Below are 26,556 nucleotides of genomic sequence, written 5' to 3' on the forward strand. Positions count from 1 at the left end.
CAGGGCCTGAAGGTCTAGACATCCCCACGGAGATGGGGGAAGATTGGGCCTCTTGCTTGGCAAAGTCCTGCGGCATGGAGCAGGTAAGTGAGGGGAAAACTTGCGGAACTTGGTTCTTAGCAGGTTTTTTCTGGGGGGTCACAGGGGACATGCCTAAAGTTATGCGCTGCATCTGGCAAACTAGTCACATATCTTAATGATAGGATGGCTCTATGTGTATTATTCCCCATAAGAAGTGACCTCCCTTGTAGTGTTGGAAAAGCATTGAGTAGGGCCTGTGTGATATAAAGTATATGTGTGTCAGAGAGCTATGCTTACCTGCAAGCCTCCAGGCGATGCTCCATCAGTCTTCCTCCTCAGAGCCTGCAAGCAGGCAAAACGCTGACCTCCTCGTGGTTCCAGCTGGAGCAGAGAGGCTCCCTTCCCCCCAACCCCCCCCCCCTATCGGAGGGCGCGCGCGCGTTCATGTGTTATAGGCGCAATTCGCGCCGTTTAGCTGAGGGGGGAAGGGCGGGTCAGTGGTTTAAGGAAGGGGCGGCCCTTCCTTTTTCGTTCCAAACAGCTCATTCTATATATTGGAACTGGGGAGGAAAGACCAGAGCGGCAGCACGGGGCGCCGAGGACACACAGTGGCCAGAAAGGATATTGCAGTCTTCAGAAGACTGTTTTCAAGCCTAGAAATAGGCTGTTTCTTTTCCATCTCATAGTTTTTCTTTGCAATACTACTCAGGGGGACAGAGTGCTTTTTCTTTCCTGGATTTGAAACAAAAACGAAAAAAAAAAAAAAAAAAAAAAAAGTCATCTAGGGGAGAGGAAGCATTTTTTAATTTCAATAGATTTTTATTGATATTCATCAAAAGGGTTACAGTCATGACAAATCGTTAAACATAACAAAAGCCCCATGAGACAAATGAAGCCAAAATGAGGTTACAATAAAATGTAGTAAATAACCTTCTCTTCCGGGTGGAGCGGGTAGAAATTGGGAAAATCTTGCCTAGCTAATTCGCTAGGGTACCGAAGAGGACCTAAGTGCCCCTATAGATAGTACTTGCCACCCGAGGGCCCAGACCTACTAAAGAATGATCCGGGAACCATCCCTCGACACCCCAATTGGGAACCAGCTGTGTCAAGCGAAGGGCCCCGAGCCTTTATCCCCCACCCACACCTCTCACAAGTATGAGGGAGGAGCAAAAAAAAAACAACCCCCTCGAGGGAAAGTAGCAAACAAATGTTCCCCCGGAAGAGACCAAACATAAAGAGCATTGAAACTCTAGGGCTATAACCCTTAAAGAGTTGTGCAATCAAATATTGAAAACTACTAAGTATAATAAGGAAAGTAAAAAGAGGTAAAGAAGAAAGGACAGAGGAAAAGGAAATGGAGGCAAGGGGGTCAAGGGGAAGAGAGCAGTTGAATGTCTAAAACCAGTTAAGATCACAATCCGGCCTAATCAGGTAAAGGTGTAAGCGGAATACCAACATAGTCAGCCCACGGTGTCCAAATCTCGCGGAATGCTTCGGAGGAGTCATGTAGTATGCTGGACAACTTCTCCTGAATCATGATCCATGAAACTTTTCGTTTAACCACCGATATGAGTGGTCTAGTTTGTTTCCAAGACTTAGCAATGGCTATCTTTGCGCTCAGTAGGATAAAGTGCACCAACTTCTGTGTGGGCCTGTTAAGTTGTGGTATATGGGCATTTAGTAGGGCCGTATTGGGAGCCCCTGTAATCCGGTGCCCAGTAACTTTGAAAATAATTTTGAATATAATTCTCCAAAAGGAGCGGATTCTAGGGCATTCCCACCATATGTGCGCCATGGTGCCCCGCAGCTGACACCCCCGAAAACAAAGGGGATCCGCAGAAGGGAACATGGAAGCCAATCTGGAGGGGGTAAGATACCATCTGGTGAAGACCTTCACGCTGGCCTCCATCAGGGAGGCGCTCTGGATGCCCTTGAAGGATCTGAAAAAGGCTTTGTGCCAGTTCTCTAGGCTCATATTAATTTGAAAGTCAGATTCCCAAGCCTTCATATAAGGCGATTTGTCTGTTGGGTGAGTGAGGGCTGAGTAGATCACCGAGATGCCTCCCCTCCGCCCTATGTCTTGTCCACACCAAAGTTCGTATGATGTGAAATCAGGAGGAAGGGGTCTGGACTTCCAGATGCTATGGAGATAATCCGAGATTTCATTATAGCGACCCCTCTCTGAGTTAGGGATTTTCAAAGTATTAGTACAGTAGTTTAGGGAGATGGGACCGCCTGAAGAAAAGAAATGTCCTATCCGATATAGCCCTTTGTCCAGCCACCATTGGAATTGAGATGGTCTCATGCCGGATGGGAATTCAGGGTTATTGAAGATGTGGGCTAGAGGATGGGTAGCTGATGTCAGTCTGTCGTTATATCTAAGGCTATCCCACAAAGCAAAAGATTGGGAAAGGACTGGGGAGAGGATGGCTGGGCGTGATTTGATGGGGGACCAGAGGTGGTAGTCAAGGGGGGCTGAGGGAATAGCTAGTTGTTCTATCTTTACCCAATCAGGTACATTGATCTTGGAATATAAGGCAGAGAATTGAGCTAATCTAGCTGAGAGATAATACTTATGAAGGTCAGGAAAACCTAGACCACCCTTGCTTCTATGGCGGAATAATGTGTCTTGTGGGACACGATATCCCTTTGAACCCCAAATGAACTTTAACAGTTTGCTTTGTAAAGATTTTAGATGCTTTCGTCTTGTGGGGATGGGGAGTGAACGAAACAAGTATAATATTCTGGGGAACAGGGTCATTTTGACTGAGTTTATTCTTCCCAACCAAGAGAGGTTAAATCTGGACCAAATTTTAAGGTCGGCTTCCATTTTCTTATATAAGGGGGGGTAATTGAGGTCGTATAGAGCTTCCGTCTTTGCGGCTAGAGCGATTCCTAGATACTGGATTGAGGTTTCATTCCAGCTAAAATTAAAGGATTGTTTAAGATCCAGCACTATTTGTGAGGGCAGGGAAATATTAAGGGCCTGAGATTTAGAAAAGTTGACCGATAGGCCAGAGATTTTGGAGAAGTCGTCCAAAATATGACATAAATTGGGGAGGGTGGTGACAGGAGAGGTCAGGAATAGCAATATGTCATCCGCAAATAGGGCGCATTTGTGAGTTTGATCTCCACACTGGACTCCTGAGACATTGGGATTCTGTCTTATTGCTATTGCTAAAGTCTCGATTGCTATAGCAAAAACCAATGGGGACAGGGGACAACCTTGTCTGGTGCCCCTTCTAATCTCAATGGGTTTGGAGTAATGCCCGTTAATTCTAACTAAAGCTCTAGGGTTTGCGTATAGGGCCCTAATAATACCTAGAAATCTGGGTCCAAAACCCCACGTCTCAAGTAAATTAAAAAGATAGGGCCAGGAAACGGAGTCAAAGGCCTTCTGCAGGTCCAATGACAGCAAAAATCCTCTCTGGGGGATCCCCCCCGTCCAATTGGTCTGCAAGATCGACGCTAGGTCTATTGCTCTCCTAATTTGGTCCGGGCCCTGTCTGCCAGGTATAAAACCTACTTGGTCTTTGTGTATGTACTGCCCTATAAAACCTGCTAGTCTATTGGCTAGGATTTTGGTGAGGACCTTGAGGTCGTTATTGATTAGGGATATCGGGCGGTAGTTTCTAACGTCTTCTGGGTTTTTGTCCGGTTTAGGAATGACCGTTATGAAGGCTGTATTAATCTGGGAATCCAGAGGGTCACCCCTGGTTTTGGAATTGAAAAACTTAGTCATGTGTGGAGCCAGGATATCTGAAAAAGTTTTGTAATAAGGGATAGACAGTCCATCTGGACCGGGGGCCGACCCAGTTCTAAGACCCTTGACTACCTCCACAACCTCCTCCTCTGTGATTGGGGAATCCAAAATATCTCTGTGATCCGTTGACAGGGTCGGGATATGAAGACCCTCTAGGAATTGTGACGTTACACCAGTAGTTGGCCTGGTGTGGGGTTCGTAAAGGCGTGAATAAAAGCCTTGGAAAGCCTCAAGGATTTTGGATGGATTGGTTGTGGGAGGATTACCCCCTATTTTTATTTTAGGCATAGAAATCAATTTAGTTTTAGGGGTAAGTTTGGCAGCAAGAAGGGGGCCTATTTTATCAACCTGGGTGTGGAATTTGTGTGTTCCCCACCTAATTGATTTCTCCGCCCGGGTAGTGAGAGCAAGATTGAGCGCCAGTCTAGCGTTGTCTATTACCGACGTGGAGATTCCGGACGGGTTTTTTTTGTGTCTGGCTTTAAGGGAAATGTATTCCGCTTCCAATTTGCTTATTTCAGCAACCCTTTCTCTTTTAAGTTTCGTAGAAATCTGTATGAGCTTCCCTCTAATAAAGGCTTTGTGGGCGGCCCATAATGTTTCTTCAGAAACATCCCCTGTATCATTGAGTGTAAAGTATTCTGTCAATGCTAAGCCTATCTCCTTGACCCTGACTGGCTCAGACAGTAAGGACTCGTTCAATCTCCAGAACGTACGTGATCCCTCCCTGACCCCTAATTTCAGCGAAATGATCACTAAGGAGTGATCCGATAAAACAGTGTCCCTTATAGAGGCAGACAGGATCGCCGGGAGAGTGGATGATGGGGTGAGGATATGATCAATGCGTGCATAGGACAAATGTGGATGAGAGAAATGGGTGAAGTCTCGAGTAGAGGGGTTAAGTTCCCTCCAGGTGTCAGCTAGGCCATTATCATGTAGGACTTTTGCGAATTTGAGGCTTTCTCTTGTAGGTCGAATCAATCTAGATCCAGGAGGTTTAGTTTTATCTAAGCCCTGGTCCAGGGCTGTGTTAGAATCCCCTCCAAGCACAATGGTGCCTTCGAGGTCAGGAGCTAGGGTATCAATCATTGACTTGAAGAATTTAGCTTGACCCCTGTTAGGGGTATAGTAGGAAACAAGAGAGAATAACTGATCCCCTATCTTGCCTTTAACCAAAATGAACCTTCCCTCTGGATCAGTGACTTCAGATAATTTGACAAAGGCACATTTCTTGGAAAATAGTATCGCTACTCCTTTGGTTTTGTTTTCAGCACTGGCTAGATAAAATTGGGGAAAATGTGGGTGGAGGAAAGTAGGGCTATATCGGACAGGAAGGTGGGTTTCCTGCATCATGACAATGTCAAGGTGCATAGATTTATAAAGGTCCATTACCTTCCTCCGTTTAATCTGAGAGTTCATACCCTGAACGTTATGTGAGGCAATGCGAATGTTAAAATCTACCCGATTAGCCATGTGATAAAGGTTCGGCACCGCAGCAGGAGCAACCCCCACTCACCCACAGTAGTCTCAAAAAGGATGAAGTCATGAGGGCTGTAACCCTGAAGGCCGTCAGGAGGAGTGAAGTACCTGTAGGTGAAGAAAATCTTAGACATTTTTGTATAAAATTAAGGATCATAGGGAAAGGTGAGGGAAGACAGGAAAGAAAAGAGCTAAAAGGAACTCCCTGAAAATAGAAAACCGGCGCTGGGGGGGAGAGGCCCCAGACGCTTAGAAATTTAGAGACAACGTCAGCTCCTCTGAAATCAGAGGGAGCTGTCCACCCCTCGGAAACCATATGGTATCCGACGGTTGGCTGGAGGCGCATTAAGACCAGGCAGGAACCAGGCGCCCTTAATATATTATTGACCTAAATAAAAATTGCAATGAACAGTACACATCCAAGAATAGAACAATATACCACTTTTGTGGAAAAAAAAAAAGGAAAAGAGAAAAAAAAAAAAGGGCGACGACCCCTGGTAATCGCCTCAGACTCCCCCCCCCCTCAATGAGAGGGTCTAGGGAAGCCCGAGCCGACCACCAGCAGGTACAAACCCAGGAATCACCAGGGAGATCCAGACAGGTAATATAACCTATATATGAAATTTAGATGGAGGAAAAAAGGATCAAAACAAGAGAGCATTAGGAAAAAAAAGAGAAAACCAATCGGCCTATTAGGCCTAACCAATGCTCATATAGCAAGCTAAAAGGAGCTCGATGGTGAAGCACAAAAGTCACTTTTCAGGTAGTTCCATTGTCCTTAGCTTTCTTATTCTTATTCTTCAGCCACAGGAGAGATGGAGGGCTGGTAGGGATAGCTCTCTTGTTGGACCCTTGACCCACACTGGAAGTGTCCATGTCTGCTTCTTGGGCTATGATTTTCAGTCGCAGTAGCAGATTTTCTCCATCTGAAAGGGTGGAGAAGGCATATGGTTTGCTATTTAGAGTAAATTTGACCGCAAATGGGAATGACCACTTGTATTTGATGGATTTCTGGGTTAACGCAAGAAGAAGGGGTTTCAGAGACCTTCGTCTTTGGATGGTGGAAGGAGATAGGTCCGTAAAAATTTGTACTTGATGACCCTGGCACAGTATGACCTTAGCCGACCTTGCTTGTCTCATAACTTCCTCCTTGACCGAAAAGTGATGTGGCTTAGCAATGATGTCCCTTGGGGAGCCATCTTTTCTAGGGGCTCCTAGGGCCCTGTGAGCTCTGTCTAGTTCCAGTCGCTGAGGGGTGATATTGGGAAGAAGGTGTTTGATTAGGTCCTGCACTGCTTCAGGGACATTAATGACGGATTCAGGTAGACCTCTAATCCTAATATTAGACCTCCGTGATCTATTTTCGAGTTCATCAATGCGATTCATGGCTACCTCCAGCTGGTCTTGAAGTGTTTGCATATGACTGTAGTTCTGTGAGGTAGCTGCTATTGTTTCCTCCAATTTGCCTTCAACAGCTTCTATCCTAGTACCTAATGAATGGAAGTCAGCTTTTAAGTCGCCCGTAATTTTGGCTGCTGTTTGCGACAAGCCCCTGTCTAATAAGGCAGAAAATTTCAAGAATAGTTCCTCCATTAGGTTAGGCGACCCCATTGTTAATGCGTCATGGCTGAGGGGATTGTGCTGAGGTGAGACTATGGGTCCCTTAGGTGTGAGTAAGTTTTCAATCATAATGGGATGAATCTGAGCTCCATTTGTTTCTGGGTAAAGATGGGACATGTGAGGGGAATCTCCCAGATCCTCCCGTTTGTTTTGCAGGGGGGAGAAGGTTGTCACTTGCCTGAGGGATCCTTGTTCAATTAGGCTGTGCTGCTGTGCCTGTGTAAGCCGCGCGGCGGCCATCTTGGATCTCCTCACGATTGCTCCACTACTCAGAACTTCAAAAATATTAGGCTTTTAAAGTACCCTGAGGTACCAAAATGTGCCCGCTGTCCCGAAGGCTGCCTGTGTGAATTTGCAGAGCTCGGGAGCAGCTGTGTACCGAGCTACGGGCGCCGCTGTTTCTGCCTGGTGCGGAGCTCACGGCTCAGTCAGCCATCGCCGTTGCCCGCGCATGCGCTCCCTCGAGGAAGCATTTTTTATCCCCCAAACAGGTGTTTGGGCAATTAACTTTTATAGTTCCAAATACCAATAGGTAGCAGGTGTACCTCGGTATTGTACCATGGCATCCGGGTCAGAGGGTACAAGAGGTGGGGATTCCCCCAGAGAGTCTGAGGTCTCGGACAAGGCTATGCCGCTGCTTTCCCCACAGGGAGCCTTGGGGCCATCGGGATCTGGGGCTGGAGCTGGCGCGGGTCAGTCCAACCCTAAGATGGTCACGGACGAGGTATTACTCACCTCTTTAAGAGAGATGGAGAAAAGAATGGGAAAAATGATAGCCACAGCTATGCGGGGCAGTAAACGGATTAGATCTCCGTCGCCCGAGCGCGGACCCTCAGAAGAGGAGGTCCTTTCCTCAGGGGAATTGGACAACCTCTTGGACAAGGACCAAGTAGGTTCAGGGATCGAAGATCCGGATACAGAGGAGTCTGGAGCAGTCTCCCAAGGGGAGAGCTGGTGGATTCAAGCCTTAACGGACTTGGTCCATAATGCATTCAACTTGCCAGTACCAGATCTCCAGGTATCTACGGTTTCAGCTTTGGGCTCACTGAGGGCGCCTCAAAGCAATGCAGTATTTCCGATCCACCCTCTACTAGAGGGAGTTTTGTTCCAAGATTGGAACAAGCCAGATAAAATCTTCTTACCACCTAAAAGATTCTCTGCCCTATATCCTATGGAAGATAAATTTTCCAAGAAATGGGCTACTCCTGCAGTGGACGCAGCCATCTCATGTATTAACAAATCATTAACATGCCCTGTAGAAAACATACAGGTATTCAAGGATCCAGTTGATAAACGCTTGGAAGCACTACTTAAGAACTCCTTCACTACTGCAGGGGCAGTAGTACAGCCAGCTGTGGCTGCGATTGGGGTTGCTCAAGCATTATCGGATCAAGTTAAGCAGATGCTTAAACTTATTCCTGCCCAGCAGGCAGAAGAATTTTCGGATGTCCCTAGGGCCATATGTTTTACAGTAGACGCAATTAAGGATTCTATCCAGCAAGCGTCACGTTTATCGTTATCCCTTATCCATATGAGAAGACTCTTATGGTTAAAAAGCTGGGAGGCCGAGCCCCCATGCAAGAAGCTCCTGGTAGGGTTCCCCTTCCATGGAGGGCGACTCTTCGGAGAAGACCTAGATAAATACATTCAAACCATTTCAAATGGCAAAAGTACTCTCTTGCCAACTAAGAGGAAGTTTCAGGGGCCTGCGTTTAAACGACAGTACTCCCCTGGGCAGGGGCCCTCTAATGCCAAACAGTATCGACGGCCTCCTGCGAAAGCAAACTTCGGCTTCAACAGCAAATCACAAGGACAGGCTGCTAGAGGCAGAAAGCAGTGGGTTCGCAAACCAGCAAAACCAGCCCCCAAGCCGACCTTATGAAGGGGCGCCCCCACCCACGAAGGTGGGGGGAAGGCTGCGACTCTTTTCAGAGGTTTGGGAAGCCAGCATTCCCGACGAGTGGGTACGGTCTTCCGTGGCCACGGGCTACAAATTAGATTTCCTAAGGTTTCCTCCTCTTCATTTCCAGGAGTCGAGGATTCCAAACGATCCGGAGAAAGGAGCCGCATTAATGTCGGCATTAAATCATCTACTTTCCCAGGAAGTAATAGTAGAGGTACCAGTCCTGGAACAGGGGCTAGGTTTCTACTCCAACCTATTCATCATCCCGAAGTCCAATGGAGATGTCAGGCCAATTTTGGACCTAAAGATGGTAAATACATACCTAAAGATCCGCTCATTTCGGATGGAATCCGTGCGGTCAGCAGCTACCACACTCCAAAAGGACGACTTTATGGCGTCCATAGACATAAAGGATGCCTACCTTCATCTTCCAATTTATCAGCCACATCAAAAATATCTACGCTTCATGGTGGCTTCGCGTCACTTCCAATTCGTGGCGCTTCCCTTCGGGTTGGCTACGGCCCCCCGGGTGTTCACGAAGGTCCTAGCTCCAATCCTAGCCAAACTAAGGATCCAAGGGGTCACGATCCTAGCATACCTGGACGACCTCCTAGTCATAGATCACTCGTCTCCCGGCTTGGAGCGAGCAGTGGCCCTCACGGTCCAATACCTCGAGAAGTTCGGCTGGGTCCTAAATCGAGAAAAGTCAGCTTTCCTGCCCACAAGGCAGTTGGAATATCTCGGCATGAGATTAGACACAGAACAACAAAGAGTGTTTCTACCTCTGAGGAAGGTCAAAGCCATCAAGGAATTAATCCTACTGGTTCTAATCAAGAAGGAACCGACTATTCGCCTATGTATGAGGTTACTAGGCAAGATGGTGGCCACATTCGAGGCGGTACCATACGCCCAGAGCCACACTCGCATCCTGCAGGCAGCCATCCTGTCAGCATGGAGCAGAAGGCCACAGGCCTTGGATATCCCGTTGCCGCCCTCATCAAGAGTCCGACAAAGTCTGTGTTGGTGGTTAGACCCTCAGAATCTACTGAAGGGGAAGTCTTTCAGCCCAGTGGCTTGGAAGATAGTGACCACAGACGCCAGCCTGACGGGCTGGGGAGCAATTTTGGATGGTTGCACTCGCCAAGGTACTTGGGCAACGCCAGAGAAGCAGTTGCCCATCAACATCTTGGAGCTCAGAGCTGCTCGACTAGCCCTCAGGGCTTGGACGTCAAAATTGCAGGGGTTCCCGGTGAGAATTCAATCAGACAATGCCACGGCCGTGGCATACATAAATCACCAAGGGGGAACCAGGAGTCAAGCCACTCAGAGAGAGGTGAGCTTGATTCTCCTATGGGCAGAGGCTCATGTGCCCTGCATATCGGCAATATTCATTCCAGGAGTGGACAACTTTCAGGCGGACTTCTTAAGCCGCCAGACTCTATTGCCGGGGGAATGGTCTCTGCATCCACAAATCTTTCAAGCACTCTGCCAAAGATGGGGAGTGCCGGACGTGGATATCATGGCATCGAGACTCAACAAGAAGCTAGACAGGTTCATGTCCCGCTCAAGGGATCCGATGGCCTGCGGAACCGATGCGTTGGTTTGCCCTTGGCATCAGTTCAAACTTCTTTATGCGTTTCCCCCGCTCCAGTTACTACCCCGCCTGCTGCGCAGGATCCGGGTGGAGCACATACCAGTCATCCTGGTAGCTCCAGCATGGCCCAGAAGGGCATGGTACTCACTAATCTTAAGGATGGTAGTGGGAGACCCTTGGACTCTTCCTCTACGGCCAGACCTGCTATCGCAAGGTCCGATCCTCCACCCTGCCTTACGGCATCTAAATTTGACGGCCTGGAAGCTGAATCCCTGATTCTCAGGGGTAGAGGTCTGTCTCAGAAAGTAATCTCTACCCTAATCAGAGCCAGGAAACCGGTCTCTAGGGTGATTTATTACAGGGTCTGGAAGGCCTATGTAGGCTGGTGTGAGTCCAAGCGATGGCTTTCTCGCAAATTTACCATCGATAGAGTATTAAGTTTTCTCCAGCTAGGAGTGGATAAAGGATTGGCATTAAGCACAATCAAAGGACAGATTTCTGCTCTGTCAGTGTGGTTTCAGCGGCCGCTGGCCACCCACTCGCTGGTTAAGACCTTCCTTCAAGGGGTCTTGCGTATTAAACCTCCAGTTAAATCCCCGCTTTGCCCGTGGGATTTAAACCTTGTTCTGTCAAGTTTACAGAAACAACCGTTTGAGCCGTTGGCTGAAATTCCTTTGGTTTTACTGACAAGGAAGTTAGTATTTTTGGTCGCCATAGTTTCCGCAAGAAGAGTATCGGAACTGGCGGCCTTATCCTGTAAGGAACCATATCTTATTTTTCATAAGGACCGGGTCGTTCTCCGCCCTCATCCTTCCTTCCTACCGAAGGTTGTATCCAGTTTTCATTTGAACCAGGATTTGGTATTACCATCCTTCTTCCCTAAACCTACTTCCAGAAAGGAAGGGTTGCTGCATACCTTGGATATCGTCAGGGCCATGAAGGCCTATCTTAAAGCTACAAAGAAGATCCGGAAAACAGATGTGCTGTTCATATTACCGGATGGGCCCAAGAAGGGGCAGGCAGCTGCAAAGTCCACCATTTCTAGGTGGATTAAGCAATTAATCACTCAGGCCTACGGCTTGAAAGGGTTGCCTCCTCCAGTATCATTAAAGGCTCATTCTACTAGGGCCATGGGCGCCTCCTGGGCAGCACACCACCAGATCTCTATGGCTCAAGTTTGCAAGGCGGCAACCTGGTCTTCTGTCCACACGTTTACAAAATTCTACCAGTTGGACGTAAGAAGGAAGTCTGATACAGCCTTTGGGCAGGCAGTGCTGCAGGCTGCAGTTTGAGACCCTCGGATTCCGGGGGCTCCTCTTTTTTTTGAGTTAAATTTTAAATTTAAGATTATTTTTCTCAACTAAGTTGGATTTATTATGATTTGAGTATTTCTCTAAATTAAATCCTTTTGTCTTGGAGATGTTCTCCCTCCCCTCATTGTGAGCATTGCTTTGGGACATCCCATATAGTAATGAATATGCCGCTCTGTGTCCCGTGATGTACGATAAAGAAAAAGGGATTTTTAATACAGCTTACCTGTAAAATCCTTTTCTTGGAGTACATCACGGGACACAGAGCTCCCACTCCTCTTTTGGGGACCATTTTGGGAGGCATACTGCTTGCTACAAAACTGAGGTACTCCTCCTATGGGAGGGGGTTATATAGGGAGGGGCATTTCCTGTTTGAGATTGCCAGTGTCAACACCTGAAGGTACTCCATATAACCCATATAGTAATGAATATGCCGCTCTGTGTCCCGTGATGTACTCCAAGAAAAGGATTTTACAGGTAAGCTGTATTAAAAATCCCTTTTTTTTTTTTTATATTTTTGGGGATATTTATTATAGCTAAAAGTAAAAAAATATTGTGTTTTTTTTTTTCAAAATTGTCACTATTTTTGTTTATAGCGCACAAAATAAAAACCGCAGAGGTGATCAAATACCAACAAAAGAAAGCTCTGTTTGTGGGAAAAAAAGGACGCCAATTTTGTTTGGGAGCCACGTCGCACGACCGCGCAATTGTCAGTTAAAGCGACGCAGTGCCGAATCGGAAAAAGTGGCCCGGTCATTGACCAGCAAAATGGTCCGGGGCTGAAGTGGTTAAAAATTGCCTTTCATTATCATTCTGCAGCTCTGTATTTTTGTGGTAAAATGCAATTCGATGCAATATGTCTACCTGGAGGTGTTCTGTACACAGAATATGTATGGAACGCCCCCCCAGAAACATAATCCCCTGCTTTTGTGATTGGCTCACTGATTTTTCCAGAAGTCTACACTAAGATATCAGGCATCCCTTCAACAAAAATGGCATTTTTGATGAGATTCTCCCAATAGGTTGTCTAAAGGGATGCAATTTTCCTCATTAGAGCAGTACAAGTGCAGCAGATGGCTGATAATTATGAAACCACTCCCATTAGATTCACTTACCACAAACACAGGGATTTCTTCAGAATAACAAAAGGTAGGAATCTGCAACAATGTTTGTTAAAATCCTTGTAATGTACATAGAACACCTACAGTAGGTGTTTGTGATATTGTGCTTTTAGCACGACAGCGTCGCGCTGATACTCGGCGACAGGGTGCCGAGATCTCGCCGACATCTCACACTCACTGGAATAGTGACAGCACATCCCAGCAAGCGCGTCATAGAAGCGACGGGAGATCCGACTTGGATTCCCGCCAATTCTACACGTGTGCGGCGTTTGTTATGAATCCTGAGGGGGAAGTCCGCGCCGGATTTTAAATAAAAATCCGGCATGGGTCCCCCCCTCAGGAGCATACCGGGCCCTTAGGTCTGTTATGGGTTGTAAGGAGAGCCCCCCTACGCCGAAAAAAACGGCGTAGGGGGTCCCCCTACAATCCATACCAGACCCGTATCCAAAGCACGCTACCCGGCGAGCCAGGAAGGGAGTGGGGACGAGCGAGCGCCCCCCCCCCTCCTGAGCCGTACCAGGCTGCATGCCCTCAACATGGGGGGGTTGGGTGCTCTGGGGCAGGGGGGCGCACTGCGGCCCCCCCCACCTCAGAGCACCCTGTCCCCATGTTGATGAGGACAGGGCCCCTTCCCGACAACCCTGGCCGTTGGTTGTCGGGGTATGCGGGCGGGAGGCTTATCGGAATCTGGGAGCCCCCTTTAATAAGGGGGCCCCCAGATACCGGCCCCCCACCCTAAGTGAATGAGTATGGGGTACATCGTACCCCTACCCATTCACCTGCAAGAAAAGTGGTAAAAACACAAATAAACCACAGTGTATTAAAATATTTTATTTTTCTGCTCCGGAGGCCGCCCCCTGTCTTCTTTATTACCCACGTGGTAGGTATCACATGGGTAGGTACAGAGCATGATGGGACTGTGAGGCCTATATAGGTCCGATGCAAGGCGCGCATCCGTCATTTCAGCGAGGAGGACCGGCGAGTCAACATCGGGAGAAGGAGAGAAGTGAAGAACATGACGTCACAGCACGGAAGAAGAACTCATCACAGCACGGAAGGAGAAGACGTACAGCACGGAAGAAGGGACCGGACAGCGATACGAAGAACCGGGGTGCGACGAGTCAACAGCGGAGAGCGGCGAGACCCCCCGGATAGCGGAGAAGACCCGTCGGGATAGCGGAAGAAGAAGAGCCCCGCCGAAGACGCCGGAGGAAACCCGCCGGGGGGGTGGGGGCTTTTTTAAAAGCCACCCCCCCCGGCGGTGGAAGAGAACCAGACGGCGGCCCCCACCCACCCGAAGACGTCAAAGAAGAAGCCCCCCCTGGTAAAAGAGCTAATAAAGAAGATAGGGGGCGGCCTCCGGAGCAGAAAAATAAAATATTTTAATACACTGTGTGGTTTATTTGTGTTTTTACCACTTTTCTTGCAGGTGAATGGGTAGGGGTACGATGTACCCCATACTCATTCACTTAGGGTGGGGGGCCGGTATCTGGGGGCCCCCTTATTAAAGGGGGCTCCCAGATTCCGATAAGCCTCCCGCCCGCATACCCCGACAACCAACGGCCAGGGTTGTCGGGAAGGGGCCCTGTCCTCATCAACATGGGGACAGGGTGCTCTGAGGTGGGGGGGGGCCGCAGTGCGCCCCCCTGCCCCAGAGCACCCAACCCCCCCATGTTGAGGGCATGCAGCCTGGTACGGCTCAGGAGGGGGGGGGGGGCGCTCGCTCGTCCCCACTCCCTTCCTGGCTGGCCGGGTAGCGTGCTTTGGATACGGGTCTGGTATGGATTGTAGGGGGACCCCCTACGCCGTTTTTTCCGGCGTAGGGGGGCTCTCCTTACAACCCATAACAGACCTAAGGGCCCGGTATGCTCCTGAGGGGGGACCCATGCCGGATTTTTATTTAAAATCCGGCGGGGACTTCCCCTTCAGGATTCATAACAAACGCCGCACACGTGTAGAATTGGCGGGAATCCAAGTCGGATCTCCCGTCGCTTCTATGACGGCTCTGTCTCCATCGCGGCAAGCCAGCTCGGCGCTGGCTCCCGCGATGGGGCTCGTAGGTGCTCAATCTCGCTGAGAAAGAGAGCGAGATTGACACAAAATCGGGTTCACCTACTGTAGATGGGAATGCTTTTTTTTTTTCCTCAACAAAAGTAGAGAGTTACTGTTTAAGACCCCTTTCACATGTGCGGACCGTATGTCCGCATTTTCATCCATTCGTTGCGGATGAAAACGGGACATACATGGGTCCCTATGTGATTGCGGGTGTTAGCGGATGACCATCCGCTGACACCCGTAATTACCCGCCTCCGCAAAGCCTTGATTTTTCGGACGGAAGAAAATCCTATTTTTCTTCCGGAAGTCGATCGGATCGGGTGAACACGGACATACGGTCCGTGTTCATCCGATCCCCCCATAGGGTAGAGCGGAGGAAAGACAGGGCGGTCCCTGCACAGTGTGCGGGGACCGCCCTGTCAGCCGACGGCTCAGCTGGGATTTTACGGAGGATCCCCGCTGAGCTTGACGGACACATGGAGGCGGATCATTACTGACCCGCCCCGTGTGAAAGGGTCCTAAGGCTCAGTTCACACTTCTGCAACAGCCAAGTTGTACGACTTTGCCTGAGACTTTCTTTGGACTTGAATGCTATTCAGGAGCCTGTACAAGTGCTGAAATCGCAGTCAAGTCGGACAAAAGTAGTGCAGGAACCCTTTTTAAAGTTGGAGCGACTTGTATAGTATTAAGACGACTCTCCTAGGGAAACATTGAATTTGAAATGTCATATGGCTTGGGGTCTCACAAGTCGAATCCCATGTCACAGCAGTGTTAACCAAGCCTAATTATTTTCTTAAAGCTTTAAGATCATTTTTTTCAGCAGTTATGTAATAAAATATTTAAATTTTGATGTATTCCTTGAAAAGCATTGAATCAATAAATATTTATCTGAATGCTTAAGGTTGGTAGTAGAAATAATGATTTTATTATTTAATTTTTTTTTTTATTGTCACTCTTGGTTTAGTTGCAGTAGAAATATTAAAGATCCTGTCACCCTATGCCCCCCGATGAAGATGCCAATTCTGCTGTGGTAATCCTCTGCGGGCTTCCTGCACTTGTGCTTTAGGGCACTTTCACACTGGTTTGTTTCAAAATGGCCAGTATACCTATGTATTAATGGAGCGCTTTTGCAGAATTTGTGGTTTTTAACCGTTTCCTGACCGGCTGCTGTACATTTATGTTGGCACAATGGCACGGCTGGGCAAAGTGACGTGTGTGTATATATACGTCACTTTGAAATTTCCGCCGTGCGGGCGCGTGTGCACCTCTGCCGCAAGCTCTGTGACCGTGCCCGCGGACTCGATGTCCGCCAGTGTCCCCATTTTCACAATAATCAGTGCATATTTATAGCACTGATCGCTGTAAAAATGACAATGGTCACAAAAATGTGTCAAAAGTGTCCAATGTGTCTGCCATAAAGTTGCAGTCACGATAAAAATCACTGATCGTCGCCATTACAAGTAAACAAATTAATAATAAAAATGCCATTAAACTATCCCCTATTTTGTAGACGCTATAACTTTTGCGCAAACCAATCAATATACGCTTATTGTGTTTTTTTTTACCAAAAATATGTAGAATAATACATATCGGCCTAAACTGTGGAAACATTTTGGAATTTTTTTTTTTATAGATTTTTGGGGGATATTTATTATAGCAGAAAGTAAAAAATATTGCATTTTTTTTTCAAAATTGTCGCGATATTTTTGTTAGCGCAAAAAATAATAACCGCAGAGGTGATCAAATACCACCAAAAGAAATCTCTATTTGTGGTGAAAAAAGGACGTAAATTTTTTTGGGAACCAAGTTGCACGACCGCGCAATTGTCAAAGTGACGCAGTGCCGAATCGCAAAAATGCTCTGGTCTTTGGCCAGCGAAATGATCTGGGGCTGAAGTGGTTAAAGGACATGTGACTCAAAACTGCACCAAAAAAGCTTAGTTGGAAGTTTTTTTGAGGAGGTTCTCATTCTTTTCAATGGAAAGGAGCATTTATTGATTTTAAATGTTAGCATTTTTTATTGCGCTTTTCTGGCGTTTTTTTTTTTATGCAAAAGGGCTTGAGTAACTCCACAGGGTGAAAGGACCCTTAAAGTGGTTCTTAAGGCCGAAAGTGTTTTATTTATTTATTTTTACCTTTAAAGGGGTAATAAGCTGCAAAAATATATTCTCCTTACAAGTTAATGTCATAATGTGCTAGTATGCATCGTATACCTGCACATTATGAAAGATTTACCTTACTTCTGACAGGGCTCCCATATTCACCCCATTTTCCTACCAGGTTTGTGGGTTGCAGCCATCTGATTGGCCAAGCAGCGATGTCATCATTGCGTGTGGGAGTCGCAGCCAGTAAATATCTCCTAAACGATACACATTTAGTAGATGTTTACTGTACCTACAGGTAAGCCTTATATATGCATTAGGTTAAAGAAAACCTTCTGTATGTAGCTCCCCTTTTACCTGAGCCCAATCTCAACCAAGCAGTCTGCCCAAGAAAAGTCCCTCTCCCCTCAATGGACAGAGAGCAGGGGGCGGGGCTGAGCTGCACTTTGTGTGTCAATAGACACACAAAGCGTGGCTGGGGATCGAGCCTGCACGAGGTGAAAGGGAGCGCCGGCGAGGGGACCGTAAAGAGGAGGATCAGGGCTGCTCTGCAAAACCATTGCGCAGAACAAATAATACATGTTTAAAAAAATAAAAATAAATAAGGTTTACAATTACTTTTAGTTTTTGTTTTAAGGATATTTATTTCTTGTATGGGTGTCACACACACGCCAAAATGTTTCTTGGGGAAAAAATAAATATATATTTTTTTCTGTTTTAATATCAAATTATGACAGCAGCAGTTTAGTTGGCATTTAACATTGCTTTGTTTTCTTTGCAGTGGTAAAGGAGATCGCTGTGGACTACTAAAGTATGGGGGAGATAGAACAACAACAGACTGCAGCCTCTCGATTAGGTGCTCCGGAGAGTGCTGGGATCAGCACTTTGGAACATGGAACCAAGCCTCCGCTTTCACCACAGGGCAAGTCCTTTCCCTTTAAAGTGCAAATGTTGGATGATGCACAGGAAACGATTGAAGTTCCGGTGAGTGTTTTCATGATTATGTTTTTTAGCTTGTGTATTAGACGTGACATTTATCCAATTTGTGTCCTAAAAATGATCATCAGTGAAATGCACTTCTTTCTAATCTACCCTTTTGATTAAGTTCAAAGCACTGAACTAGTAGCAGTTATTGAAAACATGCATGCTTGCACTGATCGGTCAAAATATTATGACCACCTACCTAATACTGATTAGGTCCCACTTTTGCCACCAAAACAGCCTTTTACCCGTCAAGGCATGGACTCCACGAGACCTCTGAAGGGTACTGTACATGCTGTGGTATCTGAAAACAAGCCATCAGTAGCAGATCCTTTAAGCCCTATAAATTGTGAGCTTGGGCCTCCATGGATCAGCCAAATCATCACCTGAAAGACCTCTTCTATTGACCTGTGGTCCAGTTCTGATGCTCGCGTGTCCATTGTAATCGATTTTAACTGAATACAGGTCAGTGTGGACAACCTAATCTATCTGCAGCTATGACAACAAACTGCAATGCACTGTGTTATGACGCACTTTTCTATCAGATCCAGCAATATCTTTTTTAGCAATTTAAGCTATAGCAGCACTTCTATTGGATTGAACTACACGGACCAGGCTTCTTTCCCCAGGTGCACCAGTCAGACTTTGACCAACCATGACCCTGTTGCTCTTTCATCAGTTTTTTTTTTATCCTTGGACCACTTTTGGTAGTTTCTGACCTCTGCAAAATGGGAACCTCGCACAGTTTTTGGAGTTGCTGTGACCAAATAGTCTAGCCATCACAATTTGACCCTTGTCAAAGTCTCAATTTTTTTTCTGCTTTCAACACATCAACTTTAGGAACAACATGTTTACTTGCTGCCCAATGTATCAGATATTTCAGATGCCATTGTCAAGAGATAATCCATGTTGTTCACTTTACCTGTCAGTGTTCATAATGTTATGGCTGATCGTGTAAGTACGTTGTAGTACTCTATTATGTTAATCTCATCCAACTCCAATGAATAAGCATTTTATTATTGATGCATTTAATAGGGGTGTAAAGTATGGGTCCCTTTCAACGTTCCTTCCTCTTGTTGCTTGGTGACATTTTCAGTTTTAAGAACTCTCTGAGGTTGCAGAGCATGCTGATTAAGAGTATGCTTACTGCATAAGCAAGAATGATGTTCATTCTTCTCTTATGGGAAAAGTAAGAGATTTACAATAAATATATCACCCTAATGTGTATTTTTTTAATGTGATTTAAACCTATTATAGTTTAACCTGTTGACCTTGTGCTTTGTCCATACAAGGTAATGCAATAGGTTGGATTTAATTGAGCCCTTCCCACCAGTGTATATATATATATATATACTTGCTTAATGTTGCTGGGAGAAAAGGAAAGCCTTGTGTAAGCTTATGATTTGCCAGTGTTGTAGCTTACAGAGGGCTCTAGATATTGGTCTCCCTATTTTACTGAGAGGAGGAGAAGAAAAAAACTATTTACGGATCAGACTATAAGTAAACATAATGCTGTGATGGTGGAGAACATTGATAAGAATAATTTAAAGATTTAAAAAGATAAACAAATTTGTCAGACAAATTTACCCTCTTATCTGTCAATTAAGGTTTTAGAGGACAGACTATCACCTACTGTATCCCAACAAAAGTTTCAGATTGAGATGTTCTTTGTTAGATTGGAAGAGAGGCAATGTGTGAATGCCTAGACCAGGGGTCTCCAAATTGTGGCCCGAGGGCCAGATATGGCCCTTTGCTAGCCTTTATGCGGCCCTTGGGGCACTATTCCTCCCACTGATATAAGGCACTATTCCTTCCACTGACACCAACAATGAGGCACTATTTCTTCCACCGATACCAATGATGGGATACTATTCCTCCTACTAATAGGGGCACTACTCCTACTCCTAGACCACCAACCCTGAGGCCATATTTCTTCTCATTCCGAGCCTGTGATATTTTCTGCCCCTGCTGGCCACAATCTGGCCCTCCTAAAGTCTGAAGGACAATAAACTGGCCCTTTGTTTGAAATGTTTGGAGATCCCTGGCCTAGACCATAGCACATGGAAATGTGCTATCATAAAGATCTGAAGATATTGTGTAAACAAGGCTATTAAGGAAAGTTAAACCTTTCTATTACAAACCAGACAACACAGCTGAATAAACATGCACTTTAACCTAACTCCACGAATATCTGCTGTTTTCTATCCTTAACTGCTTTTTTACTTTCAGTTTTTTTTTTTTATGTAAGACTAAATGTTAAACTTGCCTTCAAACTGAGCCCTTCCGCAACGAGATCTCAGAGCTGCAGTGGGCTCCCATCTTCACCTCTCATGCTTCCAGGTTCACAGACTCCGTCCCTCCTGCGCATGCGCACGGGAGCCGCCGATTACTGCACAGGGCTCGGAAGGAACGGCATTGGCTGGTCGTTCCTTCAGAGTGTCAGTGACGTCACTGGCTGCATGTAGTGTAAATCTCTTCTAAATGGTGCCTGTTTTAGGAGATATTTGCGCTACCTATAAGTAGGTAAAAGTAATGCGTGGAACTTTACTTCCTCTTTTAAACAAAAGGGATAGAAGCGCAAGTGCACTAATATGGCTACAATATCCTTAAATAGAAGGGTAACATTTAAAATAAATCAAGCTAATATAAGTAATATGACAAATACAGTATATGTTGTTTGGAAACATTTCCCTGAATTGTTGCAATAAATTTTATCATGCTGATGCTACCTTCACAAAATCACACCATAGTGTTAGAAATTGTTTTTTTACTAGTCCTCGATTGTGAGGATTCCACCATTGGTCTTGAATGTCTGCCTTTATTCATCATGACAGAGTTGTACACAGCCAGGCTTATGTGAGCTGTGAGTCTGTCCTGCTTAACGGTTTATCATAACACTGCTGGAAGGGGCTGTCTGCCAGAAGGTTTCTCCCCCTGTGAACTCTTAAATGAAAGCAGAAGAGGCTGCCTTGTGTGTGCACAGCACTGTGCTCTGTAAAGTACACTGTGTACCAGAAATGAGGAGGGGTAAACATATCCTGAATTATAAGGCGGCTTTCTTGATTGAGTCATTTGCTGCAAAATGACATTTCTTTTTATTAATGCACTGATCCATATCACTCTGGACTCTTAAATATATAATAGAAATGCTTGCCATTTACGAACCCAGAGTATGCCTGAAACCCCAAATGTTTCTGTAATGCACATCTTCTAAAGTAAAGTGTCTGTGCATTCGCATGCATTGATGAGTATTTTTACATTTTTGTCAATAAGTGCCTTTTGTGTGTGTTTTGAATGTTTGCATTAAAGCCATGAAACAAAAAAACCTTCACCTGGTTTATCTACACCATGTAGTAAAACACATATTACTTGTTCTTTCCTATGGGCCTCCTTAATGTGTACCGATCATAAAAGCAGACCTTCTAACAGATCTCCAATATAAATAACTTGAAAAAGCTAATAAAAAAAAAAATTGTACAAAAAAAAAATAAATACAGTTGTCTTCTGGGAGGCATAGGTGACATCACTGCATCAGAACACTACCTTCTGGCAGACATGGGCAGGACAGCATTTCCATAGAATTTCGAGCGTCCAGCTCTCCCATGTGGCAGTGGTATCTCGCAGTGAAAGTCACCAACGCCTCCTAGAAGCTGGATTGTGGGAAGTAGTCATTTTTTTTCACCCTTATTCGTGATGGCATCACACTTGTATGCAGCATCATGGTACTGTGCTTTCCTACATGGTGCCGCATATATGGGGCATGCTTCATTGCATGCCTCCAGCATGGGTCTTGTACTAGCAATCTGGAGCTGAGAGTATCGCTCATGTGACCAATGTATTAGCCAGTCACGGTGATCCCAGGTTTGATCTTCCCTGTGCTTTTTCTCATCTGTGGGGAAAAAATGCATTCTATTTGTCTTCTTGCTGGAGGAGAAGTCTGAAGAAAAAAAGGCTGTTGAAAATAAAAAAAACATTTGTATACACATACAGTAAAACCTTGGTTTGTTGTGAGCATAATTCATTCCAGAAACATGCTTGTAATCCAAAGCACTTGTATATCAAAGCATTTTTTTTACAGGTTATAAAAGAGAAGAGAGGCACCTCTAAGTGTAGCGATAAGTTGCTAAATGTTGTACCTTCATTAAATGTAACCACATTGCTACACTTGGAGGCTCCTCTTTTCTTTTTTATACTCAGTTGTGATATGACGCTACTTGTACATCAAGACATTGCTTGTACATCAAGACATTGCTTGTATATCAAGGCAACATTTATTAAAACATTTTGCTTGTCTTGCAAAACGCTCTCAAACCAAGGTTTTACTGTATGTGGTATCTCTGCAAATGTAAAGAATTTACTATAGAGTGTTTTTGTTTGGGTGGGTCATTTTGGGCCTTTGATTAAAAAAAAAAAAAAGTTAGGAGTTATCCATTACCATTTACCAACAAATGAAGGTCTGCCTGAAAAAACAATGTATAATTCACTTGGATACACAAAGTTCAGGCTGGATTTCTTTCCTTTCACTTTTCAAGTACAGATCCTAAACTGTAAATGTATAACTGAGTGAATATATTACCTATTGTTACAGATGACTGGAGAGGAACTCATGAATGCAACTTGGCATATTGTGTATATTACTCAGTAGTCCCTGTAAGTTAGATTTATAGAAGGGATAGCATTCTTGAACCGTTTCCAGTACCCTTAAGCTCCTGATCAGTGCTTGTTAAATAGACATTTCTGTTGACTGCTTTCTCAACTATAATTTTGCAGCCAATGCGAAGTCCTGTTGTTGTTTTTTTTTTTTTTTTTTTTGGGCATGCAAAATTGTGACACATGGATGTTGAAAGTTTGATTATTTTTCCCTTTCCTCATCCTATTCTGAGGACACAGATAGTTTGTTGTGAATTCTAATGAAGCTAAAGTGCATTTCTATTATTACCATTTTATCTTAATTGTACACCAAGCAATTCACCTTCCCTGGGTTATAGGCCCACACCTTTAGGCGATTGGATGCTAGCAAGCTTTTGAGGACAAATCCTCTGGGAACCTTCCCTATAACCTTAATCTCCTCCATTAATCCTCAGTTTTGTTCTGGTATCCTAAGGTGATAGACCTCTTCTCTTTGGTGCAGAAATTGCTGCTGAGCACTGTATCCTGCATGACCACTCTCATCTTGGCAAATAGGGCACTTTAACACTGGGGCCGGCGTTGGCGCTTTTACCCCCCCCCCCCCCCCACTCACGACCGAAAAAGGGTTAAAAGCGGCGCTTTTTTCCCCAATGGGCAGGGGCACTTTAGAAGCAGTGTATACACCGCTTCTACAACGCCTCAAAGTTGCTGCCTTGCACTCAAGCTTTCTCACTGGAGTGAGAGGAGAGGCACTTTGCAGGTGCTATTTCTAGCGATATAGTGCCTGTAAAGCGACTCAGTGTGAAAGTAGCATTAGGCCGGGTTCACACTAGTGCGATGTGGGAACCCTGTGAATCCACTGCGGGTTCCCAACTCGCATGGCAGTTCACACTGCCATGTGCAAACTGGGGAGTGTTATACAATGTTAACGACACCCCCAGTTCAGCTCGCATATCGCACTGCGAACTGACAGTTCAGACATGAATCGGATCGCATAGGTGTAAACACCCATGCGATCCGATTCTGGTCCGGACCAAAAAAAGGGTCCTGTGCGTGTTTAGTCCGAATGCGGTGCGATATCAGCCATACTATCTGTATGGCTGAAATCGCACTGCAGAGACATCGCATGTGTTTTGCAGCGCGGTGATAATCACATGCGAGATCGCACAGCGAACCAGTGTGAATCGGCCCTTAGTGTAATGCATGTAGTAAGCTAGAGATCAAGTGTCCCTAAATCTGACTGTTAATGTAAAAGACCGGGGCTTTATTGGAATTGCATTTGCTTCAAATGTGGCACTAAAACTGAACCACTAAGCACTTTTTTTTGTATAAATGCATTTACACTTGATGAACACATTCTGCTGAAGAAAAATTTGACCGCGGCAATTCCAATGGTATAGCGCCGCTGAAAATGTCGCCGCTATACCGCCACCGTACCTCCCGCCCCGGTGTGAAAGGGGCCTAAGTGTTTGTTAACCCAAAAAAGAAAAAATTACAGCTCCTGGTCCCTTAAAGCAGATTAAAAAACACAGTGCTTGTGCTGTGTAATCTGCCCCTCTCTAAATTGTAAAAAACTTCCCTGAACCTGCCATTTCCTGTATCCCCATCTCTGCGCTGACCATGAAAATCAGGGCTGGTGGTTAGTGTACGTCCCTCCGTCATCCGCAGCTCTCCTCTCTCCCCCTCACCCTCTCCTCCCTGCCTGTCGGCTCCGTCTGTGAATTTCCCTGGTGGTCTAGGGGGGCATAATTGGTGGTCCAGTGTGGTCCTGGGTGGCATCCGATGGGGGGTCTGCGCTGATAAACAATCAGCACAGACCCCCTCCCCCCCCTGTCAGGAGAGCAGCCGATCGGCTCTCCTCTAGTCGCGTCTGTCAGACGCGAGTGAGGAAAAGCCAATCAACAGCTCTTCCTGTTTGCATCATGATCAGCCATGATTGGACACGGCTCATCGCGTGGTAAAGCGCCTCCGTCAGAGGCTCATTACCAAGATCGCACCACTGATCGCCGCTCGGCCAACCTTCTATAGGCTCGGCGGGAAGTGGTTAAGCTTTGGCAAAAAAAATATCTGCAAGCTGATTGATTTCTATGCAGAAGTGAGCCTGATTTTGCACTCTCCATCTTATAATGCCAAAAATCCACAAGAATGGAGAAGGCAAAATATGAAGTAATCAAGCAGACCCTGATATAAAAAAAAAGCCCATTTTAAAAAGCCCTACCTTGTTCAGAGGGCAGATAGGAGCACAGTCTGTTTGTTACGCAAAAGTAGGTTTGTTTTTTCAACTAGAACTGGCTTTTATATGAGCAATACCTGCATCAAACACACAATCACAATATTGCATCATGTATCTAAATGCTATATTTTACACTTAATAGCATGGCTTGTAAAAAAGTATTTTCATTTGCACACTTAGTTTAAAAGCTGCTGGTTTTATGTTTTTTAACCTGTGTATTTAAATGCTGTCAATAGGAAATATACAGCAAAGACCAATTTCCTGTTGCATCTAGTATGACTTTTACCGAAAACAGATTTCCAACTCAGAATGTGTTTTCTTAGGAAGATTATAGAAGCAAATGCATTGTATGTTACGTTGCAGATGCAGAACTGAAAGTAGGTGAAGCGAGTCAGCAGTGGGAATGGCTTTCTGCTCTCGCTGCCTATAATAACCCTCAGTGTAGACAAGACAAACAAAGCTAATCTTAATTGAAATGCTAAGCATTTCTGCTGTCTACCTCCCAACATACATTGTGCCAGCTTAACCCATTACTCTTGTCCTTGAATGTTGTGCAAAGCACACCTGAATATGTAATGCATGCAGAGAAAAACAGAACACACACTATTTTACCTAGGCAGCTACTCCTTTTTTTTACTGAAGTGTATAGATTTAAAATGTTAACTGTGGCTAAATGTGTTCAGGTGACAATTAAATGCATTTGACATCTTACGTGGTTTATCTAAAGTATATTATGTTAACTATTGTACAAAACATTTGCTTTTTACAAAGGAATGATCAGGCTTATGAATGATGGTCTCATATGGAGATACACCAAGAGATATTGTTTTTGCCCTCTTGATGTCTGAATGGATATCATTTTGCCCCAGGAGTGGCCTTTTCTTTTTTTAAAGATGTCTTGGAAATGATAATAATAATAAAAAAAGTAATTCTTGGCATGTGACAACACCACGGCTCACTGCTGCCTCCTTGTCTGGCTGGGCACTTGAAATTCCATAAAAACACACCCACTTAGCTCATTACAGGAGTGCGTTCTCGCAGGATTTTGTAAACCCAGGAGGTACTGATGAGGCAATGGTGCCTCCTGACAACGGTGGCTGAGATGAGTATTTGTTTGGATTTTTTATTTATTTTTGCAAGATTTTTTTAAAGATTATTTTATTTTTATTTTTTTCAGTAACTTTTGTTTGTTTTTAATGGTGAGAATAATGACCTACTATGTACACGGAAGGCCCACTTTAATCTAATCTATATCATAAACGATTGTCATTTTATATTTAAGTAAAATGCTTGGTTTCACCTGTAAGCATACTGTGTTGCGTCTCAGTGTTGTTGATATCCTGCAGCCAAGTTGCAGCAATGTCTGGTCTACACGCTCCTGTAATGGCTGTTTGTCCTTTCTTAATGTGAGTTTCCTGATGGTGACAACAGGGGACCATGTCTGCGTGTAATGTGTGTTGGATTTTTTTTCCTAAATGGTTATTCATTAGCAAAGGATTTCACTTTACATAATTATTTCTGAATAGATGCCTGGATAACTTTACACTAGACCAAGAGCACAGAGCCTGTATGTGTGTAGATAACAGACTCTTCCCCCCCCCCCCCCCCCAGAAACAAATTCACAGTACAGTAGTCTTGGTGTTCTGTTCAATGAGGAATTACTATAGAGCCTTGTCTTTTTTACTCTAAATGACTCAAGGCTGGCCAAGAACATCCTATTGGTTGTAATAACTGGGCTGTTTATGA

At 45.3% G+C, this 26,556-nt stretch overlaps 1 protein-coding gene across 4 annotated transcripts in view; it reads left to right on the forward strand.

The window, feature by feature from the left end:
• The window catches only part of FARP1 (FERM, ARH/RhoGEF and pleckstrin domain protein 1), a 254,102-nt gene that overhangs the window by 32,444 nt on the left and 195,102 nt on the right, over positions 1–26,556 (forward strand). For all 4 annotated transcript variants that reach the window (XM_040336128.1, XM_040336129.1, XM_040336127.1 and 1 more), the window contains exon 2: positions 17,749–17,951. In XM_040336128.1, coding sequence (XP_040192062.1) covers positions 17,781–17,951 — 171 coding nt within the window. In that variant the 5' untranslated portion in view covers positions 17,749–17,780. The remainder of the gene's footprint in view (positions 1–17,748; positions 17,952–26,556) is intronic.

Source organism: Rana temporaria, chromosome 2, assembly GCF_905171775.1.
Source record: "Rana temporaria chromosome 2, aRanTem1.1, whole genome shotgun sequence".
NCBI classification, from domain to species: Eukaryota; Metazoa; Chordata; class Amphibia; order Anura; family Ranidae; genus Rana; species Rana temporaria.